The sequence below is a fragment of the Stylophora pistillata genome, chromosome 12 (genome assembly GCF_964205215.1).
Source record: "Stylophora pistillata chromosome 12, jaStyPist1.2, whole genome shotgun sequence".
In the NCBI taxonomy this organism is placed as follows: Eukaryota; Metazoa; Cnidaria; class Anthozoa; order Scleractinia; family Pocilloporidae; genus Stylophora; species Stylophora pistillata.
Window position 1 is genome coordinate 21,586,230 of NC_142530.1, and position 23,258 is coordinate 21,609,487.

General features: G+C 37.8%; 2 protein-coding genes and 1 long non-coding RNA gene across 3 annotated transcripts; 1 reads left to right on the plus strand and 2 right to left on the minus strand.

Moving 5' to 3' along the window:
- Window positions 1-415: 415 nt before the first annotated feature.
- LOC148719251 (methyltransferase-like protein 27) lies at window positions 416-8,927 on the plus strand. The gene is made up of 3 exons (XM_088740081.1): window positions 416-818; window positions 7,854-8,268; window positions 8,749-8,927. The coding sequence occupies exons 1-3, from the start codon at window positions 723-725 to the stop codon at window positions 8,925-8,927; spliced, it is 690 nt and encodes a 229-aa protein (XP_088596207.1). The 5' UTR covers window positions 416-722.
- Window positions 8,928-12,490: 3,563 nt separating this feature from the next.
- Window positions 12,491-15,383, minus strand: LOC148719252 (uncharacterized). The gene is made up of 2 exons (XR_015994002.1): window positions 15,118-15,383; window positions 12,491-14,433 (listed from the first exon to the last, which is right to left on the minus strand). It is a non-coding gene; the product is annotated as an uncharacterized LOC148719252 (long non-coding RNA).
- Window positions 15,384-19,387: 4,004 nt separating this feature from the next.
- LOC148719253 (gamma-glutamyl hydrolase A-like) lies at window positions 19,388-21,595 on the minus strand. Its single transcript, XM_088740082.1, has 5 exons — window positions 21,583-21,595; window positions 20,990-21,096; window positions 20,599-20,692; window positions 20,229-20,366; window positions 19,388-19,506 (listed from the first exon to the last, which is right to left on the minus strand). The coding sequence occupies exons 1-5, from the start codon at window positions 21,593-21,595 to the stop codon at window positions 19,388-19,390; spliced, it is 471 nt and encodes a 156-aa protein (XP_088596208.1).
- Between the last annotated feature and the right edge of the window lie 1,663 nt (window positions 21,596-23,258).

Consider the following 23,258-nt stretch of genomic DNA (forward strand, 5'->3'; position numbering starts at 1 on the left):
AATGTGTTTGACAGGTAATTTCTTCGATTTGTCAAATATCCAATCGCGTGCACCAGGGTCTTCCATCCGAATATCATTGCAAATCGTTTGTCTTCACTAAAAGCCAAGTTCAGTCAGCAAGTCTGTGTGTGAGATGATTCTACATCTAGCAAATCCTGATGTACTCACAAAAACGAGTTTTGACTCTTGAGTAAGTCTTGACTCTGATGATGACTTCCACAAACGTTGTCGAAACGTCAGTCCCTACCACCCACAACAGTTCTTCTCAGAATTATACTCACCCGGACGATCGCATCACTTTCATATTATAACTATTCATGGCTCGCAAAACTTGGTTCTCACAAACATAAGGTAATTTTGCAGAGTGAAAACAAACGTTGGCAACCACTGATAAGCACCTTTACTGGGCTCCGTTGATCTCGTTTCGGCCAGTCTTATCTTGATTGATTATGCTGTCATTCTTGCTTGATAATGACTGTTTCCAGACATTTTAGTGATTTTAAGCGGAAGTAAAGATTAAATGTAAATTACGTCAATTTAAAACATGTAGTGTCTGTAGAACTTTCCATTACAAGACCACAAGTTAGCTAAAAAATCGGATGAGCCACTAAGAGGACCTTCAGCCTGAGGTAGTAGACATTCACGCACGGTTGAATAGCAATTATTACAAGCCTTTATGGACAATTGAGCTTGATATTTTGCATTTTGGTGCTTTGTATAGAATGGACAAAGACACCCTAAAAGAGCTTTTTGGAGAAAAAACAGCAAATCTAACCAAGGAAACGACCGAAGATGAAATCAAACGTATTTATGATGAGGTATCATCCGATGATAATCCGCTACTGTTTATCTCTTGCTGCAAAGTCGCCATCCTGCTACGAAGAACTACGCAGAAGTAAAATCCTCGTTCTACCGAGCCAGCGTACCCTCAAGGACTACCGCAACTGTATCAGACCTACAAGGGGATTTAATTTCAATTTCAACTTTCTGCACTGTTTGGGATTATTTGACATGCTCTAAGCCAATTAGCATGCAGACATTTTTGCAGGTATATTATTAAGCCTGAAGCAATAATTTTGCCTCAAAAATATTGCATTTTCATACTTGCATTAGCATTCAGTCTTAATTTGCAGTATTCAGTGGTTTGTTTAACTTGAATGGTGAATGCCTCTTTGTAATTGTTAAAGAAACAAGCATATCAGTTGCATTATATGGTAGCAGTAATAACTGTTAAATATATATATATATTATTGAAGATTCAGAATAAAATATCCAAAGCTTGAAACCTGTGTTTGTCATATTAAATTATTTTGGTGCTTGATCAGTCCATAGTTATTGACTATGTTATACATCATGATAGGGTATTTACATTCAACACATGCCGTGTAAGATAACAGCAACTTTAACAATTCAATATTATTCAAAAATTTTAAAACTGATCTAAGGTTGTCTTTCTTTTCCACAATCGTTACTGGCTCTCGTGATTTCCTTGCGAAGTGCTTTAGCCTTAACTTGCTTTGCTTTCATTTTATGTTTCTGTATCACATCTTTGGCAAAAGAAGAGGAACGTACTCTCACAAATAAGCTAACAATATTTTGTAATACGTCCTTGCCAACATTCTTACAGATGACCAGTTCAGAATCAGACACCAATGTGTTGTATGCTGAAACTGTTGCAACATCATTAATAGACTTCATTATGATACTGTTGATGTCAATACTCTGTAAGCCAGACTTTGCTGTGGCAGCCCTAAAATAGTTTTCTGTTCTTAAAAATATTGTTTGAGCACTTTTTGTGATACTCCACAAACCCCCACGATTCAAACAGTTAATGAGTTGCTGAGTGTCTTTAACATTTTCAGCCTCATCTTTACATTTCCCAGCCTTCAGTAAAGAAATCGCTTGTTCACTTTCTGCTGATTTAGAGATCTTTGAATTGACATGCTTGTTATGTAACTTATGAAGCACATAACCTCCAAGGTATTGCAGCCCAGCCATTTCTTGCTCTAATAATGGAACATTTGTAGCTTCTAAATTAGGAGTACTCGTAGCAGCCTTCTCTTTACTGTATGATAACATACGATCAGCAACTTTGGTAGATAGCAGTGTAGCTGCATTTCGTGACAATCCCTCGAAATACTTCATGGCATTCAGTGGCACAGCTGAGCAGAACTTTGTGTAGAACTTTTCAGCATCTCCATTTTTAACTAAACCTTCATAAGTCTTTCGGAGTTCACACAATTCCAATGTTTGTTCCCCAAGTTTTACAAAAACATACGATCTAAGCTCGTCCCTTAAGCCTTTTGGGAAAACCTTGTTATCAGCGAGTTTGAGCTTCACTTCGTCGACCATATTTGCCAAGATTTCTGCCGTAAAAGTCTTGCTTTTTTCTTCATCCTGTCTCGCAGAGTCTTCTTGGTGCTTTAGGGATGTGTGCCTTTTCAGACCTCCCTTGCTCTTGTACGTTTTCTTGCAAAGGTCGCAGATTAGTCGGCTGTTTTGGACCTATTCACGAAAGCACATATATTTCGAGATTAGAACTGACCCGCTTTATAAGTCCAAAGTTGCCCTTATAAAGAATTATCAAACACTGTTATATCTTACTTCATTTACTGCTTCACTAAATTGCTCTTGCACAACTTCTTCAGCCTCTAGTATATCAATAATGGCATCGAAATCGTCTCCGAATAAAAAGAGATCGTTCACGTCCGCCATGTTGTTTTGGAATGTGCACGGTCAATGTCACGTGACGGGCTAAAGCAACATAAACTCAGGCGCCTTTGTTCTCTCCTTTGTTCTTCGCCGAGCTTCATAACCAGTCCCCTCAATTAACTATGGTTTGACCCATTAGATTCTTTATCCAGAATTCAGGGTTTTGTTTCTCAGAAGTTCTGCTTATTGTATGGGTCTGCTGCAATAATCCTAGATCTTCATTTAGGGTATGATAGTACGGGTCTTAGCTAACAATAGACAATAGAAATGATATAATGATAAGAGTATTTTGCTCTTCCAGCGGTGGAGACGAAGTGGTGCATTGTTTGACCCACTGGATTTTCTTATCCAGAATTGAGGGTCTTGTTTCTCAGAAGTTCCGCTTACTGTATGGGTCTCCTACAATAATTCTAGATCTTTATTTAGGGTATGATAGTACGGGTCTTAGCCAACAAAATAGTTTTATTGTTTTAATTTCAAAATTGGTAAGCTAATTGTTATATCGTGACTTTCTTTTGCTATAGTTGTGTTACATTATACGAAGTTACGTCATAGTTGTGTTACGAGTGCATGGATGCGCCTGCGCAAGAGGAAGAGAGGCATAAACGGAAGCTTAGAATGTTCATGTTCATTGCTAGTAAAGTAAAGCTTTATTCACACGGGGCAGCCCATTCAGCACTAAGGCTGGTATCCATAGGGGCCCTGTCTTATAAAATAATTTACGTCAAGATTTTCAATTATATATACATACATACATACTTTATTGCATAGCTCCCCCCTGGGGGCTCTTCCGCCATACATGAATATAAGATATTAAGTCATAAAAACGTCTAAAGTCATAAATACTAAATACTAAATAAATAAACTAAATACTAAATAAATACTAAAGTCACATGTTACGAATTAAGAATATTCTTAAAAATTTTCTTTTTAAAACCACTTAGGCTATCTGTGTCTCTGATAAATTTAGGTAAAAAATTATAACTTTTAGCCCCACGGAAGGCAAAAGCCCTTTGCCCAGCCGCGATCCTGCACTTGGGCAACGTAAGCTCGCTCTTCTGTCTGGTATCCCTTTGGTGAATTTCGGAACGTTGTTTAAATCGTTCACAGAGATAGTTAGGAGTCAAGTTGTTGATGCATTTATAAACCATGACTAAGTCATTAAAAAGTAGTTTTTTCTTTACGTTAAGCCATTTAAGGGACTTCAGTGCCTCTGTGATGTGATCGTACTTTTTCAAGCCAGTCACGATCCTGCAAGCATAGTTCTGGACTAACTGAAGTTTTTTGATATTCTTATTACTTGTGTTGCTCCAAACTGTCGAACAATAAAAAAGTTTGCAAAAGACGAAAGCATTTATGAGGTATATCAGAGTGCTTCGATCCAGTAAATGTTTTATCCTATTGACTCTCGTTAATTTAAACATACAGTCAGATACCGTTTTAGTGATGTGCTCATTAAAGTTAAGATGGCAATCAATGTGCACTCCCAGGTCCTTAACTACGGTCACAGGTTTGATTTCAGTTCCAATATTGTGGCACTTGGAAGAGTGGCAGGTAAAGTTCTCATTAGTTGGGGGACGCCCACATAGAGAAGTTTTGTTTTATCAGGGTTGATGAGCAGCGAATTTCTACAACACCAACTCAATATTTCTTCGAGATCTTCGTTTACAGCAGAGATAACGTCTTGAAGTTTGTTTGAGGGGAACCCGAGGAAAATTTTTGTGTCATCCACATAGCCCAGAGGTTTGCAGTGTTTTGGAACTCGAAAGAGATCATTTACATATAATGTAAACAATACTGGGCCCAGGATGGATCCTTGCGGTACTCCGACTGTTAAGGGTAGAGGGCTGGACAAGGTATCCTGAATCTTTACAACTTGTTGACGTTGTGTCAAATAACTCTCAAACCAGGTACAAGCTATTTCCGATAAACCAACGTTGCGAAGTTTTCGCAACATCAAGTCATGTCGAATGCTATCAAAAGCTTTGGACATATCCAAGAGAACTATAACCGACATCTTTCTGTGATCCATGTTATTTAGTAGTTCGTCTGTGAAATATAGTAATGAGGTCTCGGTTGAGTGATATTTTCTGTTTCCGCTTTGCATTTGATATATTATATTGTTTGAGTCAAGGAAGTTGACTAGTTGCGAGTGAGCTGCTCTTTCGCATACTTTAGATAAAATGGGTAGTAGTGAAATTGGTCTTGTGTTGGCAGGTTCCTCACTGTCGCCTGATTTAATGATTGGAACGATTTCTGCTTTCTTCCATTGTAGTGGAAAACTGCCCAAAGAAAAGGAGTCATTTATAAGACTAGTTATGATGGGAGCAATAACTGGTAAACTATCTTTCAGAATTTTTGCATTTACTTTGTCGCAACCGGGAGCTTTGTTAGACGGTATACTCATAATAATCTTCTGCACATCGCCCGTAGTGATGGAACGAAACATAAACAAGGTATTTTGACCAGAGCTGCGAATGGATTCACACGGATGAATTCCCTCAGTGTCTCGGGAGTTGAGATTATGTTCTTCAGCAAGGTCCGTGGCTTTCAAAGCTGTCACTTTTCCCACATTAGCATAAAATTCATTGAATTTATTTGCCAGAAGGAGTGGATTTTCAACAGCGGCTAATGGAGCGTTTTTCTTGGGAAGACAACGGTTAAGAATTTTCCAAATCGAGTTGGAGTTTCCATTCGATTTTGAGATTTCAGAACGAACATGTTCTTTTTCGGCAAGCTTGATTTCATGTTTGACCTCCTGACGGAAAAAGCGATAAGCATTCCAGTGCAATTTGTCGTTGGTTTTCATCGCCTTTTTATGCCACATATCACGCGTGTTCATTAGTCCTTTGATCTATATATATATATGTATGACTAGAATTTTAAAACTACATTACAGCCTAAGACTACAAAGCTAAAACACAATTAAGACCTAAAATAGTAGATGAAATATCAAAGTTAAGATAAAAAGAAGTATCTTGCTCGGCGGCAGAAAGTTAGAATGTTTTCACTCTTTACAATGTTTAAAGGGAGTTTATTAAAAATTTCTGCGCCAATAAAAAGAAAGGTCCTTTTCCCAAAATTTTGTTTTACTTTTGGTAGGGATAGCCTCATACTTTGCATAGTGGAATAGTTGTGAATATTCGAAAATCTGGTAAAATATGATGAAGAGTAACTAGGAACTAATGAGTGAAGACAGAGAAAAACAAGTCTACTGAAAAGATTCGGCCATTGCAGCTGCTCTATTGCTTCAGATGAGCGAGAGCAACGTGTAATAATCCGTGCAGATCTATTTTGTAAGCGCTGTAGTCGATCTATATCTTGCTGTAGAAGGTTACTCCGGGCAATGTCACAGTAATCAAATAAGAGAAGAATTAAAGCATTATGAACAAGTGTTGCCGCCTCTTTTGTGACGAAACTTCTAATACGGCCCAGAATACTAACTCTTGACGCCACCTTTTTGCACACATAGTCCACGTGAGCCTTTCAAGTCATAAAATTGTCGAAGACCACGCCTAGGTATTTAAAAGTAGTTTCACAAGATATGGACTTTCCGAGAAGATCAAGATTTAAAATAGAATCGCGCTCTTTATGCCTTCGAGATGTAAATAGTACACACTTAGTTTTTGAAACATTAAGAACGAGATTGTTGTCTTCTAGCCATTCAGATAGACACTGAAGATCTTGGTTAATGTAAAAAGTTAAATTATCTACTGTTTGGCTAGCAAGATATAAAACTGTGTCGTCAGCGTACATATTTACAGAACAGTGTTTGACACAACGTGGTAAATCATTAATGTAGACAATGAATAACAGGGGTCCAAGGATGAACCCTTACGGCACTCCAGAAGTTATGGTAAGCTCTTTAGATGATTGAGAATCAATGTGCACGAACTGCTTTCTTCCCGTGAAGTAGTTCTTAAACCATGGAAGGCTTTCGTCACATAAACCATAATACTCTAATCTTCTGAGCAAAATGTCATGGTCAACTGTGTCGAAAGCCTTTGCCAGGTCAATAAACACAGAACCAGTGACTAAGATCATATCCATATTCATGAGAATCGCTAAACAAAGTTTAGTCTTAAAAAAGTACTGATTCGAGGCTTGTATTAATGACATTTGCCGGTGGATGGTTTTCAATGAATTGAAACTTAATCAAGACAAGACTGAATTATTGGTTATTCATTCCAGTTATCGTTCCCGTCCGTCGCTGTCCTGTCTCCGTGTTGGGGATGTTGATGTTGCTCCAGTGAAAGGCGCTTCCAATCTTGGTGTTGTCTTCGATGATACTATATCTTTTAAATCACGTATTTCTGATCTTTGCAAGTGTTCCTTTTAAAATATTTCTTAGAAATATTTCGAGAATTAGAAAGTATTTGACCTGCGAAACCACTGAAATGGTTGTTCATACTTTTTCCACCTCGAAACTTGACTATTGTAACTCTCTACTTTATGGACTTCTTAAGTTCCCTATTGCTAAATTACAATCTGTTCAGAACTCTGCTGCGCGTCTAGTTTGTATGACTCGGAAGTTCGATCATATTACTCCGACTTTAATTGATCTGCATCGGCTTCCCATCAGGCATCGTATTGTCTTTAAGATTCTTCTTTTAGTTTATGAATCTTTTAATGGTAAGGCCCCGTCGTATTTGTCTGATCTTTTAACTTATCGTAGGAGCTCTTATTCTTTCCGATCTGTTAGTAATGGCGACCTTGTAGACCTTCAAAAATGGGAACTTATGGAGATCGATCGTTTGCAGTATGTGCTCTTAGATTGTGGAACTCTTTGCCTCTTTCAATACGTAGGAGTTCTTCTGTTGACATTTTTAAAAGCGTTTTGAAAACTTATCGTTTTAAAATTTTTGTTCGTGAATGTTAGTAAATGTAGTTTGTTTATAATTTATTTTTATTTGTTGTAAAGCGCCACGAGCAATTTATTGGAGTTGTACGCTATAGAAATACTCTTTATTATTATTATTATTATTATTATTATTATTATTATTATTATTATTCCCCCTAATCTGATAGAATTATAGACCTCATTGGTAGATATATTTCATCGCTCATTGGAGACACAAGAATTATGTCGTAATTATAGATCGTCTCGCCCCATAACAAGCTTGAACTTCTTCATCATGTAGGAGCAATTGGCGGCTCGCGTTGCTTATCACAAGCCACTTATCGAATATTTTCATAACGCCTTCAAGCAAGTTTTCCAGGACAAGCAAAAGGATCAGATCAAAATCATTGACGCTGCAGCTGGAACAGGGCTGATGGGAATTGAGCTCAAGAAACTCGAATACACCAACATATCTGCATTGGACATCTCACCTAAGATGTTAAACGAAGCAAAGACGAAAAATATCTATAAGGATTTCATCTGCGCGTCTTTGTGTAGGAAGCCGATACCTGAGATTGAAACCGGGCAATTCGATGCTTTAGTTTGTGGTGGGTCACTTGTTCAGGGGCGAATTGGTCCTTCCAGTTTCGCGGAAATTATTAGAATGGTTCGAACCGGTAGGTTCTTCATAACTGAGGCTAAGAGTTTACGAGGACGTAAGTGTATTTGAACCACGTAAACAGTCTGTCTGTTGCTCGTTATCGGACTTGACCCTAAATAGTCATTTTCAGCTCCAACGCATCTCAGTGCGGTTTAAGAAACTTGCTCACAGTATTTTAAGTCTTTTATACGCCGTAAAAAAAGATCTTCGAGTATGGGGACAATAAACCTCAAATTTCAAACTTTGTTTAAGTCTCTGAAGAAGGATTGTGGAGATAACGGGATTGCTGATAAGGAAAAAAGTTAAGAATCTACTCTTTCCTACTTAATTGGTTATTTGCTTTTTTGAAGCTCAAAAGGAAAGCGACCTCTTCACCTTTGGTTGAATAATGCACTGATCATGTTGTAAAGAGATGTTGCGGGTTGATTAAATCTATGAACGTTTCAAATACTTGGAAGGACTTAATGCAATGATGGAAACTCTTCAGGATAAAACCTTACAAAATATCTTATTCCTGGTGTTAAATTCTTTGCAGATGGCTTCCTCTGTTTCAATATTCAGGTAAATCAGATCGGAGACTACAAGGAAAAGATGGCAGGGCTGGAGAAAGCTGGGAAGTGGATCTTTATGTTCAAACAATCTCTACCTTTCTATGCAATCAAAGGCCTGCCCCAAGAAAGTGTGGGGTTCGTTTACAAAGTTTTAAAGAATTGAGAAACATGCGCTATGGCAGTTAAACTTAACTCACCAAGAATTGTAATGGAAACTAATTCTTTTAATTGATCTTTAACAACAGTTATAATGCTGTTGTAAAGACTTAATGTTAAACTTAAAAAAATTGTCAAATAAATCAAACTGCCTAACTGTTATTGCATTAATGTTCTTCTTATTTACAACTCTTCCGGTCTCTTTTGAAATATATTTTGAAATCTTCTTCTAAGGAATAACAAAGTGGGTCTTACAACAAATATATGAAATACATATATATGAACTGCGGTTATGAAACGTATATGTGCACGATCCTTCGCAGTAAAGCACTATTTAAGCAATAGTGAAAATCAGACCTGAAAAAAAAAAAATTCAGGCTTGTACGGGATTCAAACCACTGACCTCTGCGATACTAGTGCAGCGCTCTACCAATTGAGCTAACAAGCCAACTGGGAGCAGGCCATCAAATAGTGCTTTACTGCGAAGGATCGTGCACATATACGTTTCATAACCGCAGTTCATATATATGTATTTCATATGTTTGTTGTCTGATTTATCATCTACTGGTTTATGTCGAATTAATTTGATGGCCTGCTCCCAGTTGGCTTGTTAGCTCAATTGGTAGAGCGCTGCATTAGTATCGCAGAGGTCAGTGGTTCGAATCCCGTTCAGGCCTGAACTTTTTTCGGGTCTGATTTTCACTATTGCTTAAATAGTGCTTTACTGCGAAGGATCGTGCACATATAAAGTGGGTCTTAGCCCTAAAGCCAACCCATTCTTTTTTATTTCCTGATATTCATGATTTTTAATTGTATTAATATCAAATCTAGTAATATCTTTTATAACCCGATAAAACACGACCCGCGAGTTTATTGAACGGCTTCAAAAGTGAACATCTCTAGGGAATATGCGAACTTGTTTGTTTAGTGTACTTGTGCGATAATTTTTTGGTTTAGATTACTAGTGTAATAATTTTAATTTCGTGTTGCACAAATGAATTTGGAGATGCTAGCACGCATTACGTGGAGTCGCCTTTGAAATTATTGTGAGAGTTATCATTGTGTGGTTTTGGGACTGTATGAACAGTTTGACACACCAAAAATCACATGGCTTCGAACCAAATGTTTTGTGAGCCAAAAACAGCAGAGGAAGAAAGTGAAATATTGAAAACTGCTGTCCCAAAGTCGACCCGTTCGGTAAATAGATGGGCAATGAAGATTTTTGGTAAGTGGCAGGCGCGAGGGACAAATAAGAAAGCCTGTGAGGAAGAAGGCGGATTTGCTGTGAGAACTTCTCAAATTCAAGATTTGGAAACGAACATTTGCGACTCGTTGGCAGAGTCTCTAAACTTTTGGCTGACGAAATTCATCATGGAAGTATGCAAAGACACGGGAGAAACTTACCTTCACGAACGCTTTGTAGTATCTATTTTGGTATACAGCGTTATTTAGAGAATTGTAATCAGGGAACTGCAGTCATGTCTATGGGCAAGATAGATAACAGGTATGCATTTTGTTCGAATTGGCTTTTGAAAGTTTACTTTCACTAAACGTTCTAAATTTGTTCACTTTCTTCAGTTTTAGGCGGGCGTTGGATGCTGAGATGAAGCGAATTTGGAAGGTGCTGCTAACAAGTCAAAGAAAGCGGAACGAGAGGGAATCAAGGAGGGAGAAGAAAACATCTTGTGGGACATTACATTATTTCACTTCATTATGGATGTTTTAGAAAACTTCATCCTTTTTAGTATTCTTTATGTAAAAAATACTAATAAGGACGAAATTTTTTATAGCGAATATCAATGAAGCAAACTACAATCATCCCCGCTCTCCCCTGAGACTGAAATCAAATGCCGCCCCCTGGCTTTTTAGTCTGACAGTGTTTTGCCGGTTTTTAAAACACGGATAGCTCGTTGAGCTCATGAATTATTAATGAGTATTTGGATCTTCCTTACTCGTTCTACCTGTGCCTTTCAGGAGTTATGTAAATATTCTAAGCAAATGCTGCAGCCTGGGACTTTGACCATCCCTTCAACTGCTAGGCAGGTTTTCGGTCATGTAAACAAACTTCAAAGGAGCGTGAAGTTCGTGGAGGAAGTCAGGCGCGTAAAGTGGTCATTTTTTCATGTAAGCGCAAGTATATATGATCTAGAAACCTAAGTAAACTGAGCGAAAAATACAGCGCTCTTTATTTCTTGTTTGAAATAGTTGTGTGAACACAAGCAACGAACAAAACGTCTAATCCCTTATTTTGAGCAAACTTGGCGCAAACACAACATTGTTTTCAAATTTTTATGGTCACTTCAAGTACGCGCGTGCGTATATGCGTAGAGGACGCTACGCGCCTGGGAGTGAACAGTGTTTTAGTATTAACCCCCAACACCCTAACATCAGTATGCATATTCTCCAAACTGATCTCCATACATTTCCTCAGGTTCTGACAAGGAGAATTTGTTTAACAATCAAGAGCCTCTTTCGTTGGTGATCAATTCCGTTATTCTCGTGACCTAAAGGTTTGATTAAAAGGTGATACACTGGGGAGAAATTAGATCCCAAACATTGATCAAAGAGCGAAAAGGAGAAATGAGAGCAAATGTAGCCCTCGAAAAGTGTTTTCATTGAACCGAGCTAACACTGTGCTTACTGGAAATTCGATGTGAAAGCTGAATTATTTTGACATAGTTTTACAGAGTACAAATGAATGAATCCTTTCGTGTGGAATTGTTGTTTGTGCCACGTGATGACGGAATATGAGACGATAGGAAGGAAGGAAGGAAGGAAGGAAGTATAGGCCTTATCCAAAGAGGATTATGTTTGATAGTAGTAAAAGCTCTGATGAATTCGTGGCCCTCACTATGAACCAAGTATTACAAAAATCACAAGCTGTATGCATTAGACCGTTAAATATTTAAAGATAAATATCCTATCATTAACTAAAACAAAAAAGGAAAAACATTTCCTACTTTGTGACTTAAGATGGCTCCTTATAGTCACCTTAAGCCACGCTCGCGCGAGCGTTATGTTTTCTATGGAATATATTTCGTTTTCTGCCTTCAAGGTCACTAAAAGTTTCCAAATAGTAATAAACAAGGGTAGTATTACTGTTTTCTGTGGTTAATATACACCTTTATCACTTAGCGCCATCTTGGATTGCGTGAAGCACCAAATCGAGGCTGGACGGGCATAAAGTTTGTGTTACACTAGTGTTTACAGTGGGGATATATGACAAGTGAGCATGGCTCAGGATCATTGCTCTGTTAACTTCTGTACAAATGACAAGAGAAATCAGAGGAGCGAGAATTTATCTTTTTTCAACTTTCCTTCTAATTCTTTATTGACATCGAAATGGATTGCCGCTCTAAAGCGAGATGAAGGGCTAGATTTTGAGATAAGAATCCGGAGCTGTGACTGGCGAGTGGTCAGACGCGCGTATTACGAGCGACCGAAGTTTTGCTTTCGATTGAAAACAAAGCCACTACACGTTTTGCGAAATACCTACTTTTTTCGTATCCAGAACACTAGTCATTTAAGGAATCTACTAGTCTTTTACTTTTGGCTGAAGCTGTCAAACGCTCATGGCAATATTTTGTTTGTTTTTATTAACTCGGATTTTGTAATATGTATTAAATGAGATTCTCCGGCCCTCGTTTATTCGCGTTATAATGAAAAATAAAACTTGAATTACAACAAACTTGAACTACACGACAGAAAATTACTAAAAACTGCCCGAAATTAAAACACTAAAATTTTACTCAAATATCATTTATTAGTAGTACGTAAGGCGAGGTTTAAATCAAGATGGTCAAATAAATATCTGCAAGCTCCACGGCTCTTCATTCTTCCCCTGTGACTTGTAGCTTCGAGCTCTCACGACGACTCCTGTGTCTAGTGTTTTCACTGAAAGGAAAGGTGCGAACGCGGATGTGTAACAACGTGGACACGCTACGAGTCATGGTTTCTAAAGCTTCATTTCATCACTTTTTTACTTCGTTGGAAGTTTTTGATTAACGAATCCGGGCATAAATAAAAGATAAGAACAATACGATATCTGTAAAAATGGTATGAATGGCGTGAATCACCCAACTGTTCGAATGAAATATTTCCATCTTCATCCAGACTTGAGGCATCAACAACAACCTCAGAACAACTCGTCGATATCAAAGATGTAGCCTTCGTAGAAATTGATGTAACCACGGGTTATTACTTTCTTTGGGACCTTTACATCTTTCTCGAGCCATTTCTCGACGAGTTGAATCAAAATAAGGAATATTCTTAAGAGATTTCGACCACGTAACAGAAGCTACTCTCTCAGCCATAGTGAATTGTATAGAAATATGCCAAACACGCGAAACACAATGCCCGTCCAGCCTCGATTTGGTACGGCACGGAATCCAAAACGGTGCTGCGTGATAAGGGTGTATTGACATAAGAGGTTTTCATTCTTGAGCTGTAAGGCCACAAATGAGGGTGATGAGTAATGGTAATTTGCTTTTTTTTTTTAGTTTTCTTCAATTTGCTTTGGTGAAATTTTCCTCATTTTCCACTATATGTAACATTTGTTTTACCAATCATTTTAAAATCGAAAAAAATTGGGATTACTACAATTATTACTTTCGTTTCTGCAAAAGTTTGTCTTTTGTCTCTAATTTAGAATTGATCTTATAAATATTTTCATTAATTGACATTGGGAAGGGCGCAGCATGTCAAACGCTCCACTAAATCTTAAGAAACTCTACCGAAGGAAACGCGATGAATTTCAATTGAATGATCTCTCTTTTTAGTCACAAAACATCGCGTCATAAAATAGAACTCGCCAACATCGATATCTGAGCATGCAATCTTTCCTTTTGCAATCTTCCTTCTGGTGTTTTTTTTTTTCTGTCGACTTATTTTTTCAGACTCAGAGGGCCTATGGATGTTATGGATATCGTTGTTAGAAGGCCTAGAATCCATTATGTAAAAGCTGTATAGTTTTATACCGTTTTAATACACCTTTTTAGATAACAATCGTGCGATTCTATTGAGCCGCCATGTTTAATTTACTTGCTGACATTTTAAGAAAGTTATTGAAGGGAAAAAAAGATAAAGCTATAAGCGTGCAGGAAGCCCGTTGCTCGAGGACGCAAATTATGACCATGAAAGGAACGACGAAGAACGTTTTGAGTCCATCTCTTTTGATATTGCGTATTTTTTTCCATAAATTATCCATTACATTATTCCACACACTCGAGGCTTTCTACCGATCAAGTGTTTTCCGAGTTTTATTTTAAAAAATCAAGTTAAATGTGGAATATCGAAACTCTCTTTTGTGGATATCAGAATTTGTAATTAATGTTCTTAATGCCTCTTGCGACCTGGTTGCATAAATCCAACTCTTAGTATAATTGCTTGCCATACTCCTTTCACATGTACAGACTATCATTACAAAAGAAGATTCAGGAATAGCCCCGTCATTTAATAAGTAAACCTCTAGCTCCATTTAACGCAACGTTCGGTAATCTTTTGAACAGGATTCTCTACAAACAAAAAAATATAGCCACATGCATTGATAGGATGTAATCTCTCGTTGTGATATAATATTACGTGGGGTTCTAGTAGTTAACAGATATTTCACGCAAAAGAGTTTCTCAATATAAAGTAAAATCGGAAATTTTGAATAAACCTACTTCACCTCCCAACCTTGCAAACGTGAGGTTCCCAATGGGTTGACGGCTTCAGTTTGGCCAATTTACGGCCGCCGTTAGGCTAACGGTTAATATATTTTCATCGTGGTTATCAGAAAACGTTTAACGGTCAATTTTTATCACGACTACAGGTTAAATTGGCAAATTTTACGCCAAATGGCTAATTTACGTCTTACGGTCCCATGGCCATGGAGACCCTCAAATGTAGGATTTAATCCTCTTTTAAGTCTACTTTTCTAGCTCATTCAAGCGGTGGGGTGAAATGCTAACCTATTAATTTTCATAAAGATAATCAGTTCTTCCAACATCGTACCTCTCCATCTCCAAACAACTTATTCGCGAGTTAAAATTAATGTCATATCTTATCAACGTATTCACGAGTTAAAATAAGTGTAATATTATCTGAGTCTTGAGAACCCGAAGGCGAAGCATTATTTTATGTAAAATCCAAACGAAAAATAGTGTGAAGAAATTTGCACGTCCGTCAAATTAAACGAGCTGAAAGAATTCATTTACCTCAACATGGACTCATCTTGCAATCACGATTTGATCAACGAAGAACAAGAAAACAGCTGAATAACGTCTTTGCATGACTCAAGCTCTCTTGTAAATCTAGAGCAACTGGAAAAAGTGAAAAATGTTTAAAAGCCATATTTCCCCCAAGCTTATCATTTGTCTGGATTTCTAATGAAGTCACCCATGGCCTGGGGGCAACATTAAGGAAACTTATACCTGAAACGCTATCATGCTTTGGTGAAACCGGCCTTTGATGAAAGAGTATTACTTGCAGGAAGGATGTCATAAGATTGACGAGATAGCAGGATTGAAAAAAAAGGAAAAACGTGTATAAGTCATTCTTAAGTTTTTATTTTGCTTGTTTCTTTTTCTTTGTTTGTTTTTATATCTATTTTTTTTTTTAATTTTTTAAGCTGGAATCTGACTCGAATCTCTTTTCTTTCTACTAAAGTGAGAAGTTTACAAATTCGTTAAAGGAATTTCTTGTGATAGCAAGATCTCGCCTTCTACTTGATAAGATTTTGTTCTCGGCTTCACCTTTTTCTTGTATGGCGGGGGAGGTTACAGGGTAAAAAAAAGCTATATGAATGAGAGAATCCATGTATGGAAAATTACCAGAAAGGATGGAAACTTCTCAAGATAAAAACCTTCCAAGAGATAACTTAATCCTAATGTCGATTTTTTTCCCAGATGATCTCCTCTGTTTCAACATTTGGGAGGAAGACTAAGGAGATTATCAGGAAATGATGTCGAGGCTAGAAAAAGCTGGGAAATGGATCTGCTGGCCCAAACAGACTTTACCTCTGTATGCAGCCGAGGACATGCCCAAAGAAACTTTGGGATTCGTTTACAAAGTTTTGAAAAATTAATTCATGTTTACAGGAGCCCATTACTTAATGAGCTCCTGATATTTAACACATCTATAATCTTACTGAATGTTAATTCTCCTAACTGACGTAAAACGTGACTTAAATTAAAATTCTACTCCAGAGACTGCACTGTCTTTAGAAAGATCTTCAGCGAAGGCTGAAGCGGCGACACAGAGGCTGCTAGCTTGATCTTCCGAAATATCGGTTTTCCGGAGCTCAACCTTCCATCGCGCAATCGTCCCTTCAATATTGGCAGTAGTGGAACGAACAGCCTCCTGATGGACTTTTACTTCAGCGCAGAGATGATCTTTAGAAGCTTCCAACAGCTTCAATTCTGCCTCGCGAACAATATCGTCAAATTTGGCTTGAAGCTCGTCGACATTATGACCTTTGGCTTGGATTCTCTTGATCCTAAGACCAGATGGAGTTATACCTTGGCCCGCGTGAGTCTCTAAAAATTTGATTCTAGCTTAGAGAGAGGAGTAGGCTTTCTCGGCATCTGCTCGCATTCGAACTGTCTTTCGGAGGATGGTTTATGGTTTCGATAGTGGGGTCGAGTCTGGAGGAACTGCTTACTGGACCTGGTAGCTCTGGATCAAACAAGGCTGAACATCGGCGACGTTTTGGTCCGAAGCGACTATCACCAGTTTTGTTCGCCACGAGGCTTCTTCTAGTATTGACTTGAACAATTTTTTAATTATAGACTGGTGAGCAGCACTTCTGCGAACAGTAGTTGTAAAACTTCTTGTATTTTCCTACGCGTTTTGTCTAACTGTCGTAGACTTCTTCAGGGAGTTTTACAAGTATGACTAAACACCTGAATTTATAAGCCAAAGTTACAGGAGCCGATGACCGTAAAGGCTTGGCCGGACTTACGAACAGGAACAGGCGAAGTTGTGAAAACTTTGTGAAAAATTTAACACGTGAAAGGCAAGGTGAGAAAAATATTTTGGGGGCCACGGTTTTAGCTTGTATTTGTGCAATGATATGCAGTGTTCAAATGGTAAACGCCTCAGTTGTAGAAGATCACAAACAAACAAGTATGTTCTATGGCTTTTCTGATTAGGATTACATCGATTATTACAAGAAATTCAGAGTAAGTAACTGTTGGAACTAGGTGCTGACTACTAATTCCTTGTCTCCTTGAGCTCCGCAAGAAGGCCACTAAGGATGATCTCCTTCTACTAGGAAATCATATCGAATTTTTGTTCTTACAGGTAAGGCTGTATTTGTTAAGCTATTTTCCCCTGATTTAATAGCGTTCCCGTCGAAAAAAGACTGAAAGTATGGTGCAGCTGGAAAAGCTATAATGGTAACCTAATCATTCTAAGCAACATATGGCAATCTGCGGTCTTTCCTTACACTTAGGTAGCACAGAAAGCCGTAAAACTCTTGAACAAAAACTCATCTTTCAAGCCGGAAGTCTAAATCCCACAGGTATCAACGAACACTTTTCATTCCACTAATTTGTTCGTGTTTTTCTCGTTGCCATGTTCCCACCAATCACGTAGCTCCATTTTCTGCCTTTAAAAGGACACACAACCCACAATTCCTCTATTCGCTCCGACGAAGGACTAACGCTCGAAACGTCAGCTTTTATAATCGTAACGGTGGCCAATTTACTATTTCAACTTTGTTGATATATTCAAATTATTTCGTTACCCCCACCGACGCAGCCCCAAACTTTTCTTTAGAAACTATCAGCCTTTATTCATTTATAATGGTAACAGACGGTCTTGAATAAACTTACCAACAACCTAGTAGTCGTAAAATGTTTCCTGCCGATGTTGCCAGAGTAATAACGAAGATTCACTGCAATCGAATGTATATGATCGCGTTCATCCGTGAAACCATTTTTTCTATCCAAGAGGTTATGGAAAACATAAAGAGAGAATATTGTAAAAAAGTCCTGGAACTTTACTGATTGGAAAGAATACGAACCCTTGGTATGTTTTCTTAGTTCCTCAATTTGAGGATTTAAAGGTTTCATGTTTAATCACCAGATTCAAGACAGTACTTTGAAATCAGGTTAATTTTTTTTCGAAGCTCAGTGGAATCCTCAGTACTCGAACTGTTAAGGGAAACGTAACGCACTACGATATACAGGGGGAGTGGGGTGAGTGGGCTGAGCTCACTTGGGATGGGGCACTACATTACTTTGCAAATCGCTCGCCAACTGCTAGTGATTCACACTTCTCGTTCCATGTTCTTTGAACAGTCTGCAACGTTAATTAAGCCGGGAAACCGATTGAAAGTGCAGTATATTGCTTGAATGATCATTTTCGTGAATCCCGTCCTAGCATTTAAAAGTCGTTCAGTTTACATGTGATTGATTCCACTGTTGGTCGGTTGCAGTCACCCATTTGGGGCGGCCCTTCGTACTCTTTTACGGCTGTTCAACATATTCCAAGTCTACGGCTCTTTGAAGCAAATACAAAAATACGCAATTTCAAATTTAAAATTATACATTATATTTGTCCACTCATGATTCGTAACCCATTTACTCTGAATTTGAACTAAGAAAACGCAATTGAAATTCCCTGGCCATCAGCTCTTGTTTCGAAAAATCTGGTCTGACACCAAACGATTAAAAACAACAACAAATGTCGTTACTCCATTTAACGTTCCAGAAGAAAATCAAGTGTGGATATCTTGTCGAGAGGCATTGTGCAAAGTGGGTGATGTGCTGGCTTCGCGGATCTTTCGAGACAGTTCTGTCAGTAGAGGGCTTAAAAGGTAGCTTTCTCGATTATAAATATGGTCGATTTGGATCATTTTGTATGTGTCTATTCTAGAAGAAAGAAAGATCACAGTAAGTGACAAAATCCCAAATTCAACTCATATGTTCCTGAGGGGATCGACTTGAAGTTTCTTAAATCAGTCATTCCCATTGGCGGAGATCTCAGTGATAACTCAGAAATATCCATTTACGAGTTGTCCTCGCTAGGGCGAAGAAAAATGAGATGCACAAATCTATATAAAGAGAGCACATCAATAATTGTTCTATCTACCTCTCCCCCTCCCCCCCCACCCCCACCTCCGAGAGAAACAACCACGAAACGCGCGCACGTATTCTCTGGGAAAAGTGTGCGAGTGTCTGGTAGGTGTGTTGTACTTATAGTCAGTTTAATTTAGAAGGTTATCCAAAATAAACTTAATTTTGCAAGAGTCATCTCAGCCAGAATGAGGGAAAATAAAAATGAATAATTACATCATAAGTATTTCACAAATTCATATTCTCTGTTTGCTATTGTATTGTTTAACTTATGTGGAAAAAAATACATAGATAGGAAAAAGTTTTTGTTAAGTTTTGTTGGAGGTAGTTGCGGTTCGGTTTAGTCGCCTGGTGTTCTTTGAAGTGTTCTTTTCTAAACAGGATTCCTGCAGGTCGTTAAGTGACCTTAAAAAAAGTAAGCTTGTGCAAAAGGCAAGTAGTCTTGTACATCAGTTGGTTTGTAGTTATAAATCAAAGAAGCTCTTTCTTCTTCTTCACTGGAGAATCTATGAGTGCTGTGGCGCGCTGCAGAGAACAGATAGAAATTACAATCATGATTACAATTAACGATTTTATTAACAATTTCGTCTTACAGTCTGCCATACAATTCTAATGGTGCTAGGTTTGGGGAATTTGGTATTGGATCAGCTAATTATCCCCCCTATTGATAATGTTCTTTTTTTAGGCTCATCACTTGTCTGCTTGATATTATATTGACATTGTAAGGAGAAAGTCTGTCCTGGTTATCCCGCGGAAGTAAAGCCAAAGTATCTTTTTGCGTCATCTTACAAGCTCGGAACAGAAAATGTCTAGATCGAAGTACTCTCATCAGTTTACGGTGCTACAAAATTTACACACTATACGATATAAAGAATGATTCCAACTTAATTTGATTATTAGCAAAACAAGCGGGAAAATATAATGAAGAGTTCAAATGTAATTCGTTGTTCGTTATGACATGTTGCGTGATATGCCGGTTGAGGGTCATGTTACTTCGTCACGGATCCCCTGTGTGTAAGGAAGCTTTTTCTCGTCGTGAATCATATGCTTTGAATAGAAGAGAATGTTGCCTGAAATTTTTCTTTTTTTTGCTCCATTTCTGCATTTTGATGCACCCTTTTGTGTGAATAGATTGCTGAGTTTTTCGTCAGAGGATCATCATAGCAGCCAACGGTCGCAATTTTATCTGCAAGTTATGGTTATTTTTTTGTAAAGGGAAAGGAACTAAGACCTACTCTCAAGCTCACCTTTTTGAACGAGGAAATTTGCGAAATACTGGCCTGCCACAACTTCTGCAAGCGAGTGATTAATGTCCAGATATCTACGCCATTCAAACTGGGAGTTAGCCGGGTGCCATTGGAGAAGGTAGACTGGGTAGCGCTTACCTGAGAATAAGGTAAACCATTTATATTTACCAAAGCATTTGATAAAGAAGCTCTTCTTATTTTTTCATTTATTCATTTAGTTTTTTTTTTTTTGCCACAAAACACGCCACGTAAAAACTTTGCGATTGAGTAATTAGATAAGAATTGTAATGTTACAGTTATTTACAAATTTTCAATGAGTTTATAAGAATTGAGTTCCTTATTTTGGGTTCCTCATACTTTTGATTCCTACCTTCCAAAGTTGAAATAAATTCAACGTCTTTGCGATCTTTGCTGGTAGAGACAATTCTAAAAAAGGCATTCAGGCGTCTGTACTTGCGATAATTCTGGCGCAAAAGAACAGAGTAGTGTTGGTCAATGTATAAACTGAAACATGTTAGAGCGTAAAGACTCATCCCATAACACCCTCTGATCACGATGCATATTCTCTTCACTGTTCTCTATACATTTCCCAAGGTGCTGACAAGGAGAATTTCCATTCCAGCCTCAGGTACAAGTGAAATAATGGCCGATCCCTTAAAACTTCACAATGAATTGTGCAAAAAAAAGCAAAGTTTAAATAATAATTATAATAGTTGCTACGATTCCTCTTTGAAGAATGCAAGTAATATATTTTGACTAACCTGTGGGGTAATGGCCCACTTGTAGTTGTTGAATGTTGCATTGTTATTCTGTAGGAATTTCACAACGTTTCTTAGAGCAAATTTCCACAAAGAAGTTGTTTTGTAATCTACCGAAAGAAAATACGTTGTATCCGTAGGGGTCGCTCTAATATTTGTGTCTATTTGACAGCTCGAACGAACTGTGGTCACCCTCTGCTGCAAATCTAATATACAGAGTGTTTTGAAAGAGGGCCTCAGTGGGGTGCTGGCTTTTACGGCTAAAAGCAGGTTAACATTTTAGCCATTTTACGGCTAACGGTTCATTAGTTTTGCTCTTTTACGGCTAAAGGTTAACCCCATAATATAATCTGTAAAGTTCAAAGATACCTATTTATACATGGGTTATTTTTCAGTGGTCAGATAGCCACCAGAACGGGAGCTAAGTAAATTGCTACGAGTTCGTTTGAAGTACAAAAATATTGAACTTACAGGGAGAGTTTAAAAAATGCTCAAAGGGTTAATCTGCAAGCTAAAACTTTCGGAATGTCTCAGGAAATTGAATCCAACTTTTTTACAAAAAATATTGGTGCTGCTATGATTGAGGATACATTTACTGATTGCTGACATTATTATTAGCATAACTAATAAAACAGATGTGTAACGTTCTTCAGAGGTTAGACTAAAGAAGACCGATAGAATAATGAACGCAAAGCAGAATAAGTGCTGAATCAACTCTATTAGAATCAAAATCAGGACACACCCCTAAAGCGGGTTGGATTGCATAATACCGACCTCTAGGAAGAATTAATTTCAGGCCGACATATTTTGCATCGACATTGCTGAAAAATTCTTGGTTCAGTTGCCCCTTTCGAAAATCTCTCCCAGCAATTAGCATTGAAAGCAACTCTAAGCCCAGACATTCTCCCCAGATCGGAAAGATGTCGCCTTCATCATAAGCCTGCGATAAGAAATAAAATCGTCGCACTTTGTAATAAAACTTGTTATACTTTGTAACAAAAAGTTATTGCACTTTGCAAGAGGGTCTCAGTGGGGTAAACCGATAGCCGTAAAACGACCAAAAAACATAACCGCTCGTAGTAATTGAAGTTAACTGTAAAAATTTTTTCCTCTCCCAGAATGTGCCATTTTGGGCTAACCGTTTGCCGTTAAATGCCAAAATTTTAACCGTTAGCCGTAAAAGCCTTCATCCCACTGAGACTCTCTTGTGGTTTACATGGTATAGAGGTCGGCAAGTGGGTAAACCCAAAAATAACCATCATCCCTAGCAGTAACGACATTATAATATAATAATAATTATCAGATTATGTAACTTACTCAATTGTGCACCGTTTGGTTTTTTTCTCGTAGTAATAATAATAATAATGATTTTAGTAATAATTTCAGATAAAATAATGATTTTATGTTTCGTATTTGATTCAATAGATGACAATAATAATAATGATACTGGAAAAGTTTTGATTTAGCAGTTGATTAGGATTAATTTTTGGTACATTCCAATGAAAGAACCTAAAGCAAAATCATAGGCTGCTATTTTCGGTGGTTCAAGACACAAATTAGTTCTTTATTTGACAGTTTATTTGCGTATTCGCAAACAAACATGTTTTGTTCATATCATTCAGCTAGATGATGATAAATGGCTACTATTCGCTGACGAGTCTTAAATATTTCTTCTTTCAAAAAACTATCACTTGATAAATAACGTTTCACCTTCACTGGGTGAGGTCTGGGGACGACAATTAGGGCAACAAAGCTGGCCTACACGTAACACGCCTCCCCGTGAGATAACGAATTGAAAGCAATTGTGAAAATTAATTCATTTTATCTGAAATTTTTTACCTTAATTGACAGCTCTAAGATCTGTTTCCCTACTCTTGTGTAGTTTGTGTGGTGTAATGACGTATGGCCTCCAGGATATATGGCACTAATATACGTAAATATCAGAAAAAAGGAGAAGAAAGCGAAATGAAACAAGTTAAGGATCAAGAAAAATTGAAGTGTATTATGGGAAATTTCCCATGGGGGGAGGGGTGAGGGTGGGGCACTATAGAGACGAAGGGAGGATTTATCAAAGAGAACGGTATCTCAGGTATGAGTTTCTGTGAGCTTTAGGTGAAGTAGCTATGTTGTGTATCAGTGGGCTGATATTTGTGCGGTGAGAAGGATCGGTAAATGGATTATCTGGCACTGGAGAAAAGTTGTGCCTCATAGTCTCAAGTCTGATTTTATAAAATGTCAATTTTGGAGACCTCAAAATAATAATACTATAATA

What these genes read in the sequence shown, in the direction of transcription:
- LOC148719251 (XM_088740081.1), top strand. Translation starts at nt 723, where the DNA reads ATGGACAAAGACACCCTAAAAGAGCTTTTTGGAGAAAAAACAGCAAAT. An exon ending in TCAAACGTATTTATGATGAG is followed by an intron (nt 819 to 7,853) that starts GTATCATCCGAT and finishes TTCATCATGTAG; the next exon opens with GAGCAATTGGCGGCTCGCGT. An exon ending in GGCTAAGAGTTTACGAGGAC is followed by an intron (nt 8,269 to 8,748) that starts GTAAGTGTATTT and finishes AATTCTTTGCAG; the next exon opens with ATGGCTTCCTCTGTTTCAAT.
- LOC148719253 (XM_088740082.1), bottom strand. An exon ending in ATTTATTTCAACTTTGGAAG is followed by an intron (nt 20,367 to 20,598) that starts GTAGGAATCAAA and finishes CCTTATTCTCAG; the next exon opens with GTAAGCGCTACCCAGTCTAC. An exon ending in AAATTTCCTCGTTCAAAAAG is followed by an intron (nt 19,507 to 20,228) that starts GTGAGCTTGAGA and finishes TGTTCTCTGCAG; the next exon opens with CGCGCCACAGCACTCATAGA.